Source organism: Takifugu rubripes, chromosome 20 (assembly GCF_901000725.2).
Source record: "Takifugu rubripes chromosome 20, fTakRub1.2, whole genome shotgun sequence".
NCBI classification, from domain to species: Eukaryota; Metazoa; Chordata; class Actinopteri; order Tetraodontiformes; family Tetraodontidae; genus Takifugu; species Takifugu rubripes.
This window is the reverse complement of record NC_042304.1, coordinates 10728905-10748315: the sequence shown is the minus strand read 5'-3', so window position 1 is coordinate 10748315 and position 19411 is coordinate 10728905. Positions and strand designations below refer to the sequence as shown.

Sequence of the window (19411 nt, the reverse complement as noted above, 5' to 3'; positions counted from 1 at the left end):
TCTGTTGACACATAGATGAACTCCATTTAATCCAAAACTGATGATTAGAAACAAACAAAATAAAAATAATTGTTTGGCAATGACAACGTATGATGTTACAACCTGATCCTTTTCCAGTATGGAAAATAAAGATGATACGAAATTCAATCAAACACCAAAAAGGCCTCAAGAATTGACGTTGATCCGATGTCATGCAGAACCGAAGCAGGGAAGACGCCTGCTGCCTTCTTCTTCCTCGAGTCCACAGGACTGACTCTCGCTGGCAGAGCAAATGTGAATCCCCTCGGCTCGTCCTCTCATCCGGCTGCGCAAAACGTGTTACCACCATTTTCTGAGTGGATGGAAATTAGTTTTAACGTGGAACAAACAAGCCCTGAATGCAGCTCTCTGTGCGCTCCAAAGTGGCCCTCGACCCTTCACAAAGCATTTGCTGTCTCTCACATTTGGTGACATTGTCGCGGTGACAATGTCGCGGTAACATTGCCACTGGGTTCAGTGGGAACATGTTTATTCTTTAACCGTCCCATCGATGTAATCTGTTTCCCTAATGATTACCTAAACAAACAAACAAGCAGAACGCAGCTTAAAAAACGGCAAACGCAGAGGTATCAGCCTCTCAGTTTCACCATGAGGGGACTCCTCCTGTGCTGCCTGGTGGCTTTGGCCAGTAAGTTTTTGCTTCCCTACTAGAGTCAGAGGGTCTCTCACACATTACTGGTGTGTTTTTGTGATCAGAATTGATCTGTACGATTGAAATTAAATCGGTAGCAATGATTTTAAGCCGTTTGGGCCAAAATGTCTGCAGGAATGGGCATAAGTATCACTCCTCTGTTGCCAGTGTTATTATAAATTCTGAAGCCTGTTTCCTGTTTTTTATGTCTTTCAGCTTGTCAACCTGCCCCATACGGTGAGTCCGTCTTTCACATATTAGCGTTTTCGAAACCTTCCCAAAGCAACGATTTACCAGCGCCTCATTCTGGGACTATTTTGCAGCGCTCCGTCTGAACCCAAAGAAAATCTACGAGTACAGATATGAGGGGTCGGTGAAATTTGGACTCGGCTTGTCGAACACGGCAGAGTCTGGCATGCGCTTGACATGCAACCTGAGGATCAGAGGGTCGTCCGAACAAACCTTTGTCCTTCAGGTACTTTGGTCGCACGAACCTCCTTGTGATTTGAAAGGCTTTTTAAAAGCTCACGACCCGACCCGAGACCTGCTGTGCTCCACCTTTTGGCACCTCCAGGTCATCCTACGGTACCTTTACATCTTCCTTCGCAGGTCTCAAAGCTGGCCTTTGAGGAGTTCAACGGCTTCCCGGGCAAAAACAACTTTGCGGCCTCCTCAAAGCTCACCCAGCACCTCAGCGCTCAGCTCGCCACGCCCTTCATGTTCGACTACGTTGGAGGGCACATCAGCAACATCCGCGCTTCTTCGGAGGTGTCTGACATGGCGGTAAACATCGTGAGGGGCATCCTGAGCTTCTTCCACATGACCCTCAAGACCAAAGAGAGGATCTATCAGCTGGAGGAGGCGAGTCCTCGACAGTAGTCTTTTTTATCAATAATTAAAAGTCTAAAGATGTCGCCAAATTTGACAGGTCAGCATTCACGGCACGTGTCAAAGCACCTACGTCACTGAGATGAACGACGAGACGAAAGAGCTGAGCGTCACCCAGGTGGTGGACATCGATAACTGCAGGGACAAGGCAGCAAAGTACACGGGGGTAGCGATGGCTGTGCTCGACAACGTCTCCAAACAGGTCTGCTCATCCTACCGCAGAGCTGAACTCTCATGCGCGTTTTCGTCACTGCTGTTTCTCTGTGTGCTCTCATCCAGAAAGGAGAATCTGTCATGTCAACAGTGAGATATCTTTACTCAGTCAAGCCGACAGCAGACGGCGGAATCATTACCAAAGCTCACAGCCTGGAGCGACAGTTCTTCACCCCTTTTAACGTCAAGGGTGGCAATTTCAAGATGCAGGCAGTGTAAGAGCAGGAAAGATCTGCATACCGTGTCGCTCCAGAGGCTCCACTAACAACGGCTTTAAATGGCTCCCTCTACAGGAAGGAGATGGTATTGCTCGGTGTGACCGATGAAGGGAGAGAATTCACGCTGGGGCCGATGGAACATAAGGGCGACCTCAAGTACAAGTTTGTTGACGCTGGAGCCACCTTCCCCATGATCATGCAGAACCTGAACGACCCGATACCCAAGGTGACGTAGCTAACGAGCACATGTGGCAGGGACATTTTAACCGGATGAGCCCAGAAAGATGTCATATCAATCAGTTTCCGCTGAATTCTTTTCCCAGGGTCATTCAAAATGCCAAACATAAACTTTTAAAGCAGTTTTTCCTCCTAACAGGCCATCGAGTTGATCAAACAGCTGGCTGAAGCGAACAAATACACCATTAACAGCGCGACCACGGAGAACAACATAAAGCTCTATCAACTCCTCAGAGTGATGCCGTATGAAGGACTAGAAACTATGTGGAAGCAGTTTTCAGGAAACACTCTGCAAAGGTCAGCAGTGCTTGTCCGTTAGTTGATATGAAAACACAGATGGACCGATGCATGAGGTCACATGCACACTACACATTACTGTACTGCTCATGTATCACTGCATGGGCGGGACCTTGAGTCCATTTGACTCGTCCTGTGAAATGACCAGCAGCGTGTGTGGGATTATGTGTTGTGCCCCATAAACATTTGAATCCGTTTAAATGAAATAATGAAAATATTTGTTTTTTGATGGCTTTCAGGAAAGGTTGTAATCGAAGCGTAAAGATGACACCCTCTGTCTCCAGTGCTAATTTTGGTTTCTGTCCATCAGAAACTGGTTTTTGGACATTGTCCCTGAGGTCAATGATGCCAGGATCCTCAAGTTCCTCCAAAATCGATTCCACGCTCAGGATATAAGCACAGCAGAAGCCGTGCAGGCCCTTTTGTTGTCGATCAACCATCTCCAGCCGAGTCCTGAGCTGGTAGAGATGGCCAAAGTAAGCTAGTGTAAAGCATAGACGGTATCATTAAGAAATGCCACCTTCTGTGACACCTTCTCTCTCCACTAGATCTTCCTGAATATGACCTTCAGCAAATCCAGCGATTTTCTCTGGCAAACTGCGATGCTCACCTACGGCTCTCTGGTGTACAGAAATTGTGCCTATGTCACATCTTGTCCAATCAACACCGTTCAGGTAAACGAGCAACTCCCTTCACACGTATGGGGATTGAAGGGATTGAAACTCAACTCTTATTTTTTGCACCAGCCGCTGATCGACGTTGCCGTGGAGAGCCTGAGGAGCGGCGACGAGAACAAAATGGTCACTGTCCTCAAAGCTCTCGGGAACGCGGGTCACCCAGGCAGCGTCAAAACCATCATGCGCTTCCTTCCCAGCGTGGCGGCCTCCCCCGTGGAGCTTCCCCCCTCCGTGCTGAGCGCGGCTGTGCAGTCGCTGAGGCTCATCGCCGTCAGGGACCCTCACAGTGTAAGAGAACGGAGAGTATCTGTGAAATGAGGCTATATCACAAATAAAGAGAAGATGAATCGGTACTGTGCTTGTGCTCAGGTCCGGGATGTCACCTTGAAACTGTTCCTGGACAAGACCATCCCTGCCGAGATCCGAATGCTGGCTTTTGTCATTCTGTTTGAGACCAAGCCGTCGATGGCTCTGGTGTCCACGGTGACCACACGTCTGATGGAGGAGGGAAACCTCAACATCATCAGCCCAGCATACTCCTACTTGAAAAGCCTCGCAACATCCACCACACCAGAAAACCACTTCCTGTGAGCAGGAGCTAGCCACCATCGCTGTAGTTTGCTGTGGTTTGTTCCTTCGTTTGTCCCAAATAAAACTTATTTATGTTACTTCCATGTTAGTTCCAGTGTCTGCAATGTGGCTGTGAAAATCCTGGGACCTAAATTTGGCCGCCTCAGCTATCGCTACAGCAAGGTGGTGCGACTGGACTGGTTCAACGGTGTGCTCCTGCAGGAATTCTTGGACTTGTCTTGAAGGACTGTTTGTAACGATTACAACTCTTTTTGTCACGAATTCAGATGATTTCCTTATCGGCACCGCTACAGAGATGTTCATGCTACGAAGAGCCGCTAATGTTTTCCCCACCGAAATCATCATGAAATCCAAATTTTTATTCATCGGAAGAATTCTAGAGCTTCTGGAGGTGCGTTGTCCCGTGTCGCCACTTCATGGAAATCATTCGATGCCCAATCTCGGAATGTTTCTTTTCCCTCCTAGTTGGGTGTCCGGGCTGAAGGGATCATGGAGGTGATCAGGAGCGATGCTCATGCAGATTTTGGCTTCAATGACTTCAAATCCGTTTTCAATGTGGTGAGTATCCATGAAAGCTCAAAACGTTGGAACACAGTTAAATTTCCATTGTTGTTTTTTCCGTTGTCAGCTTAAAAACCTGGAGAATCTGCCCACCGACAAGCCCGTCCTGACTGCCTATTCTCGACTGTCCGGACAAGAGTGGTTCTTCCTCAACATTAACAAAGACTTAATCTTGAAAGTCATCAAGGTCAGGGGGGAGGGAGGGACACGCCCAGAGGATCAAACAGTCCCTTAACTCCCTGTCCTTGCTCCTGTAGGCCTTAGAGCCTTCTGCGGGGAAAGAGAGCCCACTATGGGACCTGATCCACAGGTTACTTGAGGGGTGGTCCTGGCACCGTGTGAAGCCTTTCCTAACCTTCGAGGCTCGCTACTTTCAAGCGACCAGTCTGGGTTTACCGCTGGAGATCAGCAAATACTATCAATCCGTCAGTGCAGTCACTGTTAATGGTGAGCAGCCCAATCGCACAATTCTTGAATTCAGGTTAAAAAACAGGCTGAGGAGTTTGTGGTCAAACCAAAAGCTGAGCTTAAATCTGATATATCTGTTGTGTTGTTGTAGCCAAGGCTGTGGTGAACCCACCCCTGACAGAGACCCTGGGCCAACTTCTAAGTTCTGAAGTGTCTCTGGAAAGTGACGGTTTCATTGGGTAAAGGCCGTTTGTCCTTTAAATATGCTACAAACATGTTTGCTGACAGCGACCAGCTGGTTTGTTGTTTTTTAGCATGTTTTCTCTTTTATTCATACTTGGGTTTTTTTGTTTTGCTTTTTTAACAGGGTCACAAAAGATTTCTGGCTCTTCTATGGGATCAGTACAGAACTTTTCCAGTGTGGTTCCGAGTTAAAGAGCAAAATTCCGGTTTCCATCCCATGGAGGTTTACCGCTAAGGTCAACATCAAAAAGAAGAAGTTCGAAATCGACTTCCCTCTTTTCAAAGAAGAATTTGAAGTCGCTTCAATAAGGTTTTTTTAAAATGATAGTTGAAACTGTAAATTCAATTCATTCATTTTATGCTGAAAATCCTTGTTTCATGTCACGTCCACAGCTCGAACGTGTATGCAGTGAGCCGGAACATTGAGGATCCAGCTCAAATGACGCCCTTCTTCCCTGTAGCTCTGGAGCCCAACAAGGAGGTCCCTACGGTGCTGGAGGCTGAGGACGAGCAGGTGCGGCCTCAACGTTTAGGACATTGATGCTGATCATCTAGTGATTTTCTTTTTTCTCCATCCCTATAGATGCTCAAAGCAAACTCTTGGCATTCCAGCCACAAATACTGCGCTGAGAGCAAAGTTTATGGGCTAGGTCTGTGCGCAGTTTCGGAGTTAAGGAGGCAATATTATCACGAGGAATACCCTCTGTACTACTTCCTGGGATTCACCCACATGGCCATCAAAGCTGTGCCAAGTACGTAAGGCGGTGTTGAACACGAGACTTTGATTTGGGTCTTCTGATAGCGCAGCTGCACCGTTTGGCATCCCGAGTTGTAATCAGATATTGTGAGGTTTAGCTGATAATCAGATTTGAGCTTATTCTGCCCTGAGGAGATGTCCATATCGGTACTTCTTCTGTCACCATTTCTGCTCTTTCATTAGTTCAAGCCGTGAAACCTGTTGAGAAAATCCACCTTGAGTTTGACCTCCACTCTAGTAAATTGTCAATGAGTACCCACCAGGTGTTGGACACTGTGAGGAACTCCAGGGTACGTCCTCAGCCTTTAAATTTAATGTTGCTATAACTGTGATTAAAGTCCCTCCTCGTACTTCTCAGGAAATCCCCACATTGCCCTCTTCCAGGGAGCAAGGATCTCACAGCAGCCCCCTTGACGTCCCAACGGTAGTACGCTATTAGCTGCTCCTGAGGAACGCCCAAGAGTCCATCAAATACACAATTTCCTTGACTGAGGTTGACGGACTTCTTTCCATCTCCTTCAGGACGCAGCCCCCCAACCGCTGTTTAGTTTCAAAGCTTTAGCTATGAGCGGCAGTCAGAGGCCCGAGGGTTACGAGGCCGCCCTCTACTACCGCCCAGAGGCTAGCCTTCCCAACATGCAGCTCAACGTGTCTCAGGTGGGAGAAAATGCCAACTGGAGGGTATGCATGGACTCCACCATGAGGCTTCCCTCCCAGACAAAGGTAAAGAAGCACCGCCGGACAGAATTACGCCATTCACATAGTTTTGTTTTCAGAAATATAATATTTGTCTCACTTCGCCAAGTTTGTTGGACTGCAGTTGCTTTTATTTCAAATTAGTTCAATTGGTTAAAAGGCTCCAGCTTCCAGCTGGGCCAATCAACTCAGCAGGAGCGACTCTGAGAAGAGCTGTTAAAGGGGCTTTAATCACACAACACTTATTCTTCAAGATGAACAACACAACATATTAATCAACCATGAAAACGCCCAGAATTTCAAAGCTTTGTTCACTCACCGGAGATGGAAATCCTTACACATTGTATTAAGGAGAGCTTAGCTTGGGATTGATGTTAAATATTAACATCAGTTGTGCGTTAGCATGGAGCCTTTTACACCATGTTATATTTGTTATACCATAAGTCAACTTTTCCTGAAATGACTGATTTGATCAGTTCTTGAATATTTGATGGCATTTTTTGAATATTTGATTACTTTTAAATGTGTGGTTAAAAATATAGTCATCGTGATGACGTCTTGATTTAATTTTGTCACATTGTCTGCTCATAAACCTCAGTAGCTAACTGAGCTAATACAGCTATAGCCAGTCAAAACTTTTTGCTCACACAGTTTTAGCTAGTGTTGCTTGCTCCTTTGAAGTTTAGGTACAAGTAAGTGTGTAAAGTGAATACAGGAAGCCTGAATTGATTGTTCATTTGGCTAAAGGCCATAATTCTTAACGACTGCGTGACTCCACGAAGCTACAAACCAGCAAGGGACTTTGCTGTATGAACTCCTGCATGCTGAGGCTAAAAAACAAGCCTGGCTCTCTTTGTTATCGATCCCGGTTGATATTCGTTTGGCCTAGGCAAACATTAGATGGGGCGCCGAATGTCAGTCCTACAAAATGTCAGTGACAGCTGAAACTGCACATCTGCCTGGCGCCAAGCCGACCGTCAAGGCCAGCTTGGACTGGAGCGAGATCCCTGTAAGCATGGCGGAGTTGGGCAGGAGGTGAGCAGGACTCGGAACAGCGGAGGAGAGAACCATTTGAGGGAACGCAACAATTCCATCCTTGTAAATCCTTTTTTTTAACCTTTTGCAGGATAAGAAGCTACATCCCCGGCATCACATTCCTTTATGGATTCTCCCAACAAAATGAGATGAATCCCCAAAAGGAAGTGTCCGCCTCGGTGGTGGTTGCCTCGGCAGACAGCGTTGATGTGAAAGTTAAATTCCCAGAGGTACCAAATGAGTCAGCCTCCAACTTTCTACCAGATCTGTTCAACCTGGTCTAATCCGGCTTGTTTCTTTCAGTACACGGTGTTCCGCCAGGCTATTCCGTTTCCTCTGCTGCCTTCCAACTTCTGCACCTTCAGAAACGCGTCTGTAAATGGCACCCAAGACTCGTGACGACATTCAAGCCGCCTCAGCCGAAGGTCAGTGCAGTTTCCCTCCTTTTTTTCTTTTTTTTCAGAATTTGCAATTTCCCGCACGTCTTTTTCTGCGAAACAGATGGCGGGTGAAAAACAGCGAAAGTTTTGCCTCATGAAACATGATTTGTGCGTGCAGGGAGAAAGCGGGGCCCAGATGGGAGCGGAGCACCCTAAACCCCTCATCTACGATGAAAGAAAGCGTCATGAAACAGGCATCACCTGTCCAGCAGATACGGCCAGATTGTTATTAGCCGATGAAACCTTGATTTATTCATCAGAAAGAATGTTAATACCCCCCCATAATGCAAGACTGTGGTTCGGCCCTGTCTAAATCATTTGTTCCTATAAACACTCTGTTGAAGCATGTGATTTGTACTTCCTTTGTGTTCCGCTCTTCGTGGTTCATTCGGTGGTGACGAGGTTTCACAGTTTGTGAAAATGTGAGCAGGAAGCACAGAAGAGCGTCACTATAATTAAAGCTGGTGATGGAGTCATTTCAAAATCATCTCATAACACTGGAAAATATGAAGGAAGCAATTTGCATCTCATTATCTTGACCAAAATCTAATTTTCTCTAATGTGGAAGAAACGGAGGGAGGACTCTGGAGGGCTGGACACAAATGATTGACAGCTGAATGTAGGCGCACCTTTGTTTACAAGGTCTGCGCGACCTGCCGTGTTTGCTAGCTGGACTCATTGGATAGAACTGTTTGCGGATTTCAGGGGACAGAGTAAACACGCCGCTGTAAAGTTCAGCGCCTCCGCCACGCCGGGTGCCCTCTGATAACCTGCCGAAACAGGAGCTGGCCTCTGCGCTGCCAGGCTGGGTGTATTTTTTTTAGCTAGTTGGCGTCGAATAGCAGAGGAAAGTCAGTGCCTCCAGAGGCTGAGCAGGATGAGCGCCATCACAACGGAACCATTATGTTTAATATCCTGCTGCCTCCGACAGGCACGTCCACCCAGAGCCCCGACAGGCTCCCTGTCACGGAGGAAACAGGACTCTCTGACCTTGTGTTGATGGCTGACGTCTGCAGGTTTTAGACATTACTCAGTAATTGATCAGGTAATCAGGAGGAGGAACAGCCTACCGCCCCCTCCCCCTCTGTGACTGTGACCGGGGGTCATTAGGCAGATCACAGGCCCTGCACAGATAATGGCAGCAATTCTGCAGATATGTGATTTTTTTTTTTTAACTCATCAGAGCCACAAAACAAAAGGTCACTGCAGGGTCCGAAAAACAGCATTTCTGCATGTGGCCAGTAGGGGGCCTTAGTTGTGTTTGGCAGGAGGTTGAAAAGCCGGCATCACTGTCGTTCGAGGGGTCATTGACATTTTGACGAGCTAATATCTGTTGCCAACTGTCCCTTCTCTCGTGCCGCTAATTTTAGCCAAATATAAGAAAGAATATTCAATTAATTACAAAGGGCACAACAATGGCTCACTAACGGCTGCACCAACAGGAAAACAAGAGGGGAGGAGCATTAAATATGCATTTCCTGCACAGTATCTTTTGGCTAATTCATGCTAATTCTCCACTTGTGTTGCTCAGCCAACTTTCAGAAGGTTTCAATGGTACTCGAAGGTTCAGATTGTAGATTTATGCGTTACTTTTGTCTTTTTCTAAATGGGCTGAGCATTAATGAACCCGAGTGTTTGCCTGCTTATTCATGAGTTGGGACATTTCCCAAATGTGTCTGCGTTGCTGGTGGCGTCCCACTGTGCAACATTGTGCAACAGATGGGATAAACACTTCCCTGGAAAACAGAACTCAATGTTTTGATCAGCAGACACTGTGGTTAGGCGGTTGCGGGTGGGGGTAACACCTTGTTGTGGTTTGAATTAGCCTCAGTGGCTCAGCACGATGGGGGGTGTAGAATATTCAGAGGCAGCGTAACAGAGCATGTGTGTCTTGGGCCAGCAGGGGGCGCTCTTGCTCTTCCCGGGACCGTACGGACGGGGGGGGGGGCGTGCTCCTCCCCCCCTCCATCCGTTTTACCCAGAAATTCAGTTACAAAGAACAAAATGCCCGTTGCATTGTCCCAGACTGATGAAAATGTGAAAACACAGCTGATATCTACATCCCAGTGTCTTTTAAAAGCCACTCGAGACATTTTCTGGGGAGGGGGTGGTGGTGCTATTGATCCTGTACAGGAAATGAATGAAGGAAAGTGCTGCTGGGATCATCTCCACAGCCCATGTATAAAAAAGACCGTACTGTGTTCACCACAAGTAGTCAACAGAAGGGCAAAGATCCTTCAGGCCAAGCCGAGTGGTCACCATGGCAACCCCACGCTTGTCAAGGCCCTGGGTAGCAAAGAAGCATGGGGTGTACTTAGGAGGCATGAGTGTAGACTAACTGTGATTTACTGTACCCAAACACATCACAAGTTTAAAAACCTGCGCTCTTCCTCGTCCTCCTCAACCATCATTAAATGTGTATTTGTGTCCGCGGCTATTAAAGCTGAACTCAGGCATCACTTCCTTCCTCATGCAGCTGCCACATTTTCAGTGTTTAACTGCCCGCAGCTCAGCTGCTCCCACACAGATTTATAAAGGCAAGTCGTTAAATCTGCAGTATTCAGTCATGACAGGAGCAGAGAAATGGCACCATTTATGTTTATTCGAATTGGGATGGCACAACGACACTGTTGTCATTGTTTCGATTTTTACAATCCTCCTTATTTTCAAAGACGTCCAACATTTATCCAAATTGTTTCCGAACACATTATTCTCCTCCCTTTAGGCAAGAATCTTTATTATGTGGATCAAATACCATAATATACTCATATGACATGACACGGCGCTAGTGCTAACTTGTTGGCATGTTATTCGTTTGCTTCTCATTTGCAAATTGGAGGTGTGATGGAGTAAAAATAGAAAAACTGCAACTGTAGGAATATTTAATCCCTCGTATTTATGTATCACAAAGTCAAACGGTTTTTGCTAGCTTTAGCATCAGTTTTATGTAGCATGACGCAAGTTCGACTCGTTTTTAGCCCAGGGAATGCTAAAAGTTATGCTAAAAATGCGATAAATGTCAAAGCCCCAACCCTGTAACAGGCACACATAGTTCACATAGTTGTAATTGAAAGTTAGCGACTTCCTCCAACTTACTTTGTCCTAATAAATATTCATGGTGGATCGCGTTAATGCGGCTCACAGCATCATGTCCATAATGAATAAATGATCGCCAAATGCACGAAGGAGCTGTGACTGAAACATCTCCACGGCAGAGGAGCTCATCTCTAAATAATCGCGCAGCTCTCCTCGGCAGCGTAGTTCTGCAGAGAGTTTACTTTGAAACCTGCGTGGAATGAATCCACCTTCTTTTTTTCTTCCCCCGTTTCAAATGACATTTTCAATTACCTATGAAACTGAGGGAGAGTGGTCCTTGGTGAGGAACTGCACTCTTTCTTCTCATTTCCCATGTTCAAATGGAGGTAATGGGTAGGAATTACAGTGTTTTAAAGCCCATTAGCAACTCTAAAAATACTGATAAACTGTTTTGCTGGCTGTCTCCTTGCTAATATTAGCTATTGTGCTCTCTATGTGGCGTGCGTCATCGATGGCTAACCGCCAGCTCCACTTGTGGCTCGGCTATAAGCTGTACCAATATGCACCTTTCAGTAAATATTTATAGTTGAAACTGATAAAGCATATATGATATAATGTATTCATGCGCTCACAAGCTGGTCCTCCAACCGTCAGCTCCATTTACAACGCCGCTCCAGCAGGAAGCAGCAGAAGGAATCATTTTGTCACCATGTAAAAGCAATGACGGCGTTTTCATTCTGATACAGCCAAAAATTCTCCAACATCCTGAAGGATGCACTCAATCTGTGGCCCTCGCTGCCACGTCACTCCTGGCGTGAGGTCAGAAGCAGCGGTGGACGGGCGCCACACGCAGAAACTGGATTAAGCCGAGAAACCGCGACACAAATACGCACAGAGGCGTGAATAAACACCCAGTTTCTATCGCATACAGGTGACACGGGTTTGATGTTCACGCTCTTGGTTAGCTAATATGTGGTTATCCCAGCGGTGGAATGGATAGTTACGTAATCATTTGAAATTCAGGTCCATTTCAGGCACTTTTTTTTAAATCTTAGCGCTCGTATTGCTTCCATTTTGCCGTCGGCGCTTAAACAGAGATCACAGCAACGTGATGAGCACAAACTCATCTAATTTGACATCATTCTGTAGATTCATGTTCCATAAGAGCAGACTTGTTGCTAATAGCCTCGGCGAGGGGGGGTGTCTCCTCATCTTCCTAAATGCCTCCGGGCAAACAGAACAGTCACGTGGGAAACTACGAAGGATCCTGCACGCAAATGTGCAAATGCAGGCCCCAGCTGAATAAAGGGCTGTTTGCCGTCTAATCCACTCGCCTAATCCAAACAGTTCACCCGTTGCCGTCAGCAGTTCATGAAATGTTTGTCTGTTGACAAATACTCAAGCTAGCGCGCTGTGGCTCCTGCATGTTCTTCCACTGATTACGTTTTTGCCACCATGACGAAACTTCCTGAAACGTCTGGGCTACATTTCTTCGGTGTGAATCGAAGCTGTTTTAAAGGCTCCCTTTTTGTATCGAAGCTCTGATTTTAAATGTGCCTAATTCAAAGAGGTTTATTCTTTGTCTGGTGTCTTCCAGCATTCACCCAGCAGGAGGCGCCTGCCACTGATCTACAGGGTCTCATCAGTGACTGCGTTTACACGCACAATAATCGGATGATTTTTATTGGGTAGCTACAGTTTCTTCTCCCAATTATTCAGATGCGTCACACAGCCCCAGCAAGGAGCAACTCTCTCCCACCAATCCTCGCTTAGCAGCCAGCCACGTATATGATGAAGCAGGGGAAGCTGAGACCGCCTGCTCCTCATTTGAAGGAGAAGTGAGGTTGCACTTGTGTCCCTGACGATAACGAATCTCCTCCCGACAACTGAAAGCACCGGTCCGAGCACATTCCGAACACTAACCCAATCAAGTAAATGAGGTTTTTCCAGACAAGGGATCAATGAAGAGCATGTAAATGCATCAGATGGATTATTTAAATTGATGGATTGATCTCAATAATCTGTTCTGATCTCGTTCCCTTTAAATGCCCTTTATAGAAATGAAAGTTAGCTAAGAAGAAGTCTTCCGTATGTTGTGTGTGTGCTGATGCTGACGGCCCCAGCTGGAAGGTCACAGGATGCCCTGAAACGGATGTCTTTGGCATCGTTGAGCAGAATAAAAGAAAACAAAGCTTTTTTCTAGCCCTTCCTGGTTGAGATTGAATCCAAGAGCATTCAGAACATCCTTACGTCTAAACCTTCACAGCGAATATTTCTCCCGCCTGCTGTCGGCTGGACATATTGACTGAGCGTATTGATTGTTCTGGTTGTTACCGTTCTTACTTACGTACTAACTGCTGTAAACCAAAAGACTTTGATTTTTGCTTCAAATCCTGTTTATTTATTAGAGCCCTTTGTTGTGAAAGCTAGCCTGGCTTGTGCTGCTGTTATCATGCATGTCACAGTTCTTCCACACCCTGCTATCCACATGCCCTCCGTGCTCTTCCCACGGGGACGGCCGACGTGCGCAATCTCCTGTTATTCATCCATTTCTCTCGCCCGTTCAAGTGTCAAAGAGTGCTCCACGCCATACATGATAGCCGTGTGGCTACCTGCCCGCCTCCAGTTGTTAAGATGAAGAGGAAATGTCAAGGTTTCTTCACAACAGGAATATTTCTCTCTGCTAAACGGTGGTTACAACATGGTAACCTTGTCATATCCGCCTCTAGCCTGTGATGGAGGAACCCAACCGCAGGGCACCTGAATAATACCAGTTTAAGGGGACACCTCGGTCGCTCCACCGCCAGTTGTGAGCTCTCTAATTTAGATTTATGGTGAATGTTGTCATGGTTGCGTGCCGGCGAGGTATAGGCCGTACATAAAGATGGATAACGCAGGAGTAAGTCACGTGGTGCTGTTGCCAAGCAGCCAGTGGGTTTCCAGCTTTATTGGAGGCTGCTGGGAAAAAAAGCTGTTGTCCCTCACAGAACATTGAGTTTGACCCCAAAAAGGTCTCTTTGATTTAATTTTCCCACGATCGGAAGGTTGCTGGTTTGATACCTTTCTGTTGAGGTAATCCTGGAATGAAAAGTTCCAAACGAACAGGCAGCTTGATGCCTTCATGTGATCTCTGAGGAATTTGCAGAGATTTTCTGGGAAGACAGGTGGAGTGGGACTCTCTTCCTTACATCTGCGTGTTGGTACGTCACTTTTCTGGAACATTCTTGTTTCACCACTGGGTCAACTACTTGTTCCCACTCGGAGGAAGAAAGAGTGACACTTAAGCATCAGTCAAAGGTGGAAAGTTATTCAATTGAGTGGTCTGTTTATTCAAGTATGCAAAGCCGACCCGTGGGGATTTCTTGCTTAATGCCTCATGCGCTCCACTTTTGACCCTCGCTGATTAGAGTTTATGTCTCTTCAAGGGAGTCTAACGCCGCTTGGAACCAAGCGCTGGAGCACGACCACTTCTTCCGTAACTGCTGCGGAAATAACCGTGATAATTACAATTTAATTTCAGTGCATGCGCCCCTCATAGCGATGGTGTTCATGACCTCCAAATGTATAATTTTGCATCTTGTGCATGCATGGAACCCGCTGCCCCTCCAGTTCTAAGCGAATGAGCCCTCGCCGTTAGAATGCTAATCCATCCAGCTGTATTTTACAGCGCTCCTTCCTTTGATCTCCTGTTTGCATAATGACGCAACATGGAAATTTCAGTGCAACCTCAGAGATCTGAGCAGATTTCTTGGGGAAGAGGTTACTGAAAGGATGAGGAACTCTGTAATGCTGTAAAACTGCTGCATTGTGGGTGAAAAATAAACGAATGAAACCAAACGCAAGGAAAGACAAAGTTAATGACTCTTAAGTCTCGGGAAACACAATCCAATTCAGGAAACACAGATGATGTTCATGATGACGGTGTCGGAGAACAGAAGATGAAAACCGACACTTGAACGCAACACTTCTCTGTAAGTGAATGTTATTAAATTGGTGAAAATGGATAGAAAAACTCCCACTGTAGCTCTTAATGTAGCTGTACCATTGTTGCTTAGAGGTTAGCAAGGTTTTAGAGCTCTGAAGACATGAACAACAGGTTGATTGGAGACTCAAAATTCTCCTGGGTCAGTTTGCGCATCCTGTAACAGACTGGTGAGCTGTCCAGGGTGTGTTCCAGGCTCTTAACCAAAAATGAAAAGGTTCAATTCTGCTCTCTGCCGATCTGAGGGTGCTGGGCTGAGTTAGACTACCTGTCTTGGCAAAGGCTGCCTGTAAACGTAGATAACAAAAATGAAGGTCTGGGTTAAGGAGAAGGAAGTCATGTTGAAGGCCACCAGAGTAAAAACATCACAGACTTGGCAGGAGGCTTCAAGAGTATGTCTCTCTGGCAATACGTCCTCGTACCTCTCTGAGACTTGTCATTGACAGACTGTATCTTTTTCCTGCAATAACACACTCTCCCTCTTTCCTCCGGGTCTACGGGGCTGCTCAACCCACCTCTGGAGTAAGTGAGGCATACTGATGGGTACTCAGTGTTCTCACACCGAAGCGCCACATCGGCACTGACCTGAATTGAGAAGTCGAAGCCAGGCAATGTGACCAATGCTGTCACAATGGAGGATATCAAGGCCCTGTCATGCTCCATGGCTCCTGGAGGTCCTCAGAGGAATCAAATGATTCCCTTTTAGATGATAACACCAACGGTCATAATATCAGACAGTACACGGGGAGCCTATTGTGCATCTACTGGTGTGCACCGTGTAGTTAGAATGATTTCCCGGTTGTCATGGCTCTTTGTAAGTCTATGGCTAAATTTATGCGATAAACAGCAGCCTCTCTAATGTGTTAAGCATTTAATAACGTTGGTGTTGCTTTTTGTTGACGGAAGGGCATCTTCTAAGTTAAGAAGCCGCAAACACCCTGGAGTTATGAGGCAATAAATAAATGTGTGTAAATATACTGTTTTTGTGCTCTGAAATACTACCAGAGAAGCCTATAGTGTTTACATCTAACAAATATCAAGATATAATAAAACCGTGTCTTCTGCTTGCAGTTGCAATTACACCAAAATCCCTCCGATTCAGTGGGTCAAAAAAGTTGCACCAGGAATTCATTGAATAAAAGTTTCCACCACCTTTGCTGACCTGACAATGAACTATTACAGTTAATAAAGTTAAATATGGGAAGTGGAGATGAGCTGGGTCAGAAACTCGGCGTCTTATTCTATAGTACTACGACTACTGCACACGTACAGCAGTTCTATTCTCAACAGAATGGCTGAATGGATGGCTGTGGAATGACAATATGGCAGGTAAGAAGGGGCAAGAGTACATAATCCATGAGCTAAAGGCTTATAGTCCATAAACCAGAGGACAAAAGCACATAGAATGTTCTTGAAAGATGAGTAGAAAATTACCAGGAGACTTCAACAACCAACTGGTGAAGGAGGTAGCGGAGGACCAGGCTTTTATGCTGCAGTTCTTGGAGTTGATGTGGGCCAGGTGTGCTGATAGCAGAGGCAGAACAGGTGTGTTGTGATCAGGAACCTGAGACAGACAATAATAACCAACACAACGAGGCAGATTCCCAACACGCTGGCAGAAATCAGATGACGCAGTGGATCCAGCCTTGATTCACCCTCTTACCGGGAGAAGCGACAGATGGCGGGCACCTTTTGATCACTAAAACTACGATGTAATAGGAAATAAGACCAACAGTTGATTCATACATGCTATTATTATTATTATTATTATTATTATTATTATTAAAAGGTTTGAGTTAAGCCCAAGTTGTCATGCAACTATTAACACTCGCTACAACCGGCAGCTGGTGAAAATGTTTTATGCTAGCTGGGGATTTGTGAAGAGCTGCTTGGACTGAAATTTGGAGAGGGACCCAACTGCAGTAAAGATGCCGACAAGGGTGCCACCATATGTCCAATCCATACCAGAAGTCCCAAGCTGAAGTTTATTATTTGGGAATTATTCTGCATCCATGCCGACGAGCATGTTGTGTTCAGAGAGCGAGAGAATGAGTCTTATATTTCATGTGGAACAGTCTTTAAGATGTAAATTGTGCTATTTACAAACATGATGCACTGATGAATGTGTTGTGTGGAGGCTGTTTCTGTTCTTGGCTCGATAGTCCGGGCCAATGTTAGCTTACCCAAAGAAAGCAAACCAATTTAGTTTTTTAAAAATGAAACAAACAAGTGCAGTCTTGACAACATCACAAGGTAGGATTATTTTTCAGATATTGACTAAAATCATTGCAGAACAAGTCCTGATGAGGCTGAAGGAGTAGCAGCACCAGAGTAGCAGTTCCTTTTTTGCCCCCCCCTCCACCACCCGCTAGCACACACCATCATGAGGTCACAATAGCCAGTGGGAGCCTGGTGGCCTCATTTATTTGTTTTTAATTGTTGCGTGTTCATGTATTTGTTTGTTCTCTGCTTTTCCCTTGTTTTTGATTGAGAATTTTGGATTTGAGATTGGACTCAGTGCAGCCGTTTACATTATCAGAGAACTGCGAGTCAGGTTATAACTGCCAGTATGATAGTGTGAAATTGTGTTTAATTGGGTTCCACAAATAAAAAAAACAATTGAAAATAGAGTGGCAATAGGAAAATGTAATTATGGCATTCATTAAAGAGCTAAACCTGCTAATGAACATGTCTTTAGACCCAGCAAATACCTGTTCTACCATCAATGATTTGCAGTATTTAATCATAGTTATACAGTGGCCTATAAAGCTGAGGCGACACAGTTAACATTTTTATACCGTTTCGATAAACATTTAAATGCATAAAATTATGTTATTTAAAAATATACATGGGTTTTCTTTTTTGCTTTTATTTTTGTCGAAGTTTGGTCATATTTCAGTGATCAAGCAACAATTGGCGAACTTCCGCTAGATTCCCATCTTCCTCTTGTCGGCCATCTTGACTGCAGGAAGGTACTCTTGGAAATCTCTTATGAGCACGTCTCTCGTCTTTAATCAAGGGGGTTACCATGTTAGCAGACGGCTAATTGTTGCGTGGAGATGTGGGCCACATGTCTAATTAGCTGGGCTTCCTTTAAGCAGCTGCAGCTTTCAAATGCATTTGATTAGGCCACAGCAGCAAACAATTGTCATCAAATGGAGATTTGCCACCCTCTTTTTCTCCGTGTTTGAAGGCTCCACCCACAGGCTCTATCCCATAAACTTTGGTGGGTAGGTCAAAAGGCAAATGCCGTTTTTCTCAACAGCTCAGTCCCTGCATACTCAGTCTCTCATGAAATATCACCAATCACCTCCAGAGTTCTGCTCCAATTCTAAGTTCACAATCTGTCAAAAAATCAGCATCAAGAAAGTGCATTCCTATCTTAGCAATAGCCTGTTAGGAAGCACAGAGATACCTCCTAAGGGGTGGAAGAATGGAGGTATAAGAGATATAGAGATAACAAAGAGAGAGAGATAACGGTACACAAACACAGGTAGCAATACAGGTTGGAAGTGGATAAGAGCGCAGATACGCAAGTAGCAATAATTGATATAGATAATCACAGAACATCTAGTTAAAACATGTTTACATTGAGCTCTACTCAGCAGCAGAGGAAAGATGAGCTGCTTAAGATGAGCATTAGGAGAGACTGTTACAGCAAGTCGGAAGGAGCTGATGGAGGTGAAAGATTCTAATTTTGTTGCACGGTTCCAACTATCAGGAGTGCCAAACTGGATAGGAGCTGCCAAAAGGGGGAAGGTGTGCCTGATGGTCAAGTATGCTCCAAGTTTACCTTAAGTGTTGTGGCTCCGCCCATTTTATCAAGTATCTATTAGACACGAGTTGTGGGGACTTTAGGCAGCTAGTTATATCACAACAACAGCTGTCAACAACAGCAAGTATGCACTTAAGGAGTTCATAAGACCATGTGCCTGCACACTGAGCTTTAAAGAAAGGTCATAAACCTCTTGCTGAAACACCAATGACAACAAACAGATGGTCACATGGAGCGCTGGGCATCCCGTTTCAGTAGCTCCAGTGCAGACACCACCACTTTAACTCCCATCCTAAAATGTGCTACGATCCAAGTTTGGTAGTTTTTTAAATGAATGAAATCCATAATATAAAAATACATGAAGCCATAAGGTTAAAAATACCACTAAGAAATGTTAATCATGTTACAGCTCATGCTACTTTATGCGCTCAGAAATAGATATTGCCTCACTGTATTGTGCCGTGGTGATAAAACCAAATCTCTGAAGACAGCAAATGGAAGGACTTGCTAAAAATATCCCCAGCTGTGAATGTGACATTTGGAGAAAGGAGGAGGAAGACATGAGTGAGTGTGAAAGAGAGGACACGGGGTGAAAAAAGAAACAGTCTCTGACATACTGTTGATATCTACATCACTCCTACGGTGAACCCGATGGGATGAGATGCCATTACGGTGGAAATCTGCTCT

The 19411-nt window shown here is 45.4% G+C and overlaps 1 protein-coding gene across 1 annotated transcript; it reads left to right on the top strand.

Moving 5' to 3' along the window:
* The first annotated feature begins 592 nt into the window (after nt 1–592).
* vtg3 (vitellogenin 3, phosvitinless) lies at nt 593–8278 on the top strand. The gene is made up of 28 exons (XM_011614957.2): nt 593–667; nt 887–907; nt 994–1145; nt 1280–1531; nt 1599–1760; nt 1838–1986; nt 2065–2215; nt 2366–2523; nt 2834–2999; nt 3072–3197; nt 3270–3488; nt 3570–3787; nt 3881–3978; nt 4058–4182; nt 4257–4349; nt 4420–4539; nt 4610–4799; nt 4912–4999; nt 5128–5313; nt 5397–5517; nt 5587–5755; nt 5944–6050; nt 6119–6184; nt 6283–6483; nt 7346–7491; nt 7583–7721; nt 7795–7916; nt 8050–8278. Exons 1-27 carry the CDS (start codon nt 628–630, stop codon nt 7888–7890), a joined length of 3759 nt encoding a protein of 1252 aa, XP_011613259.2. The 5' UTR covers nt 593–627; the 3' UTR covers nt 7891–7916; nt 8050–8278.
* Nucleotides 8279–19411: the final 11133 nt, after the last annotated feature.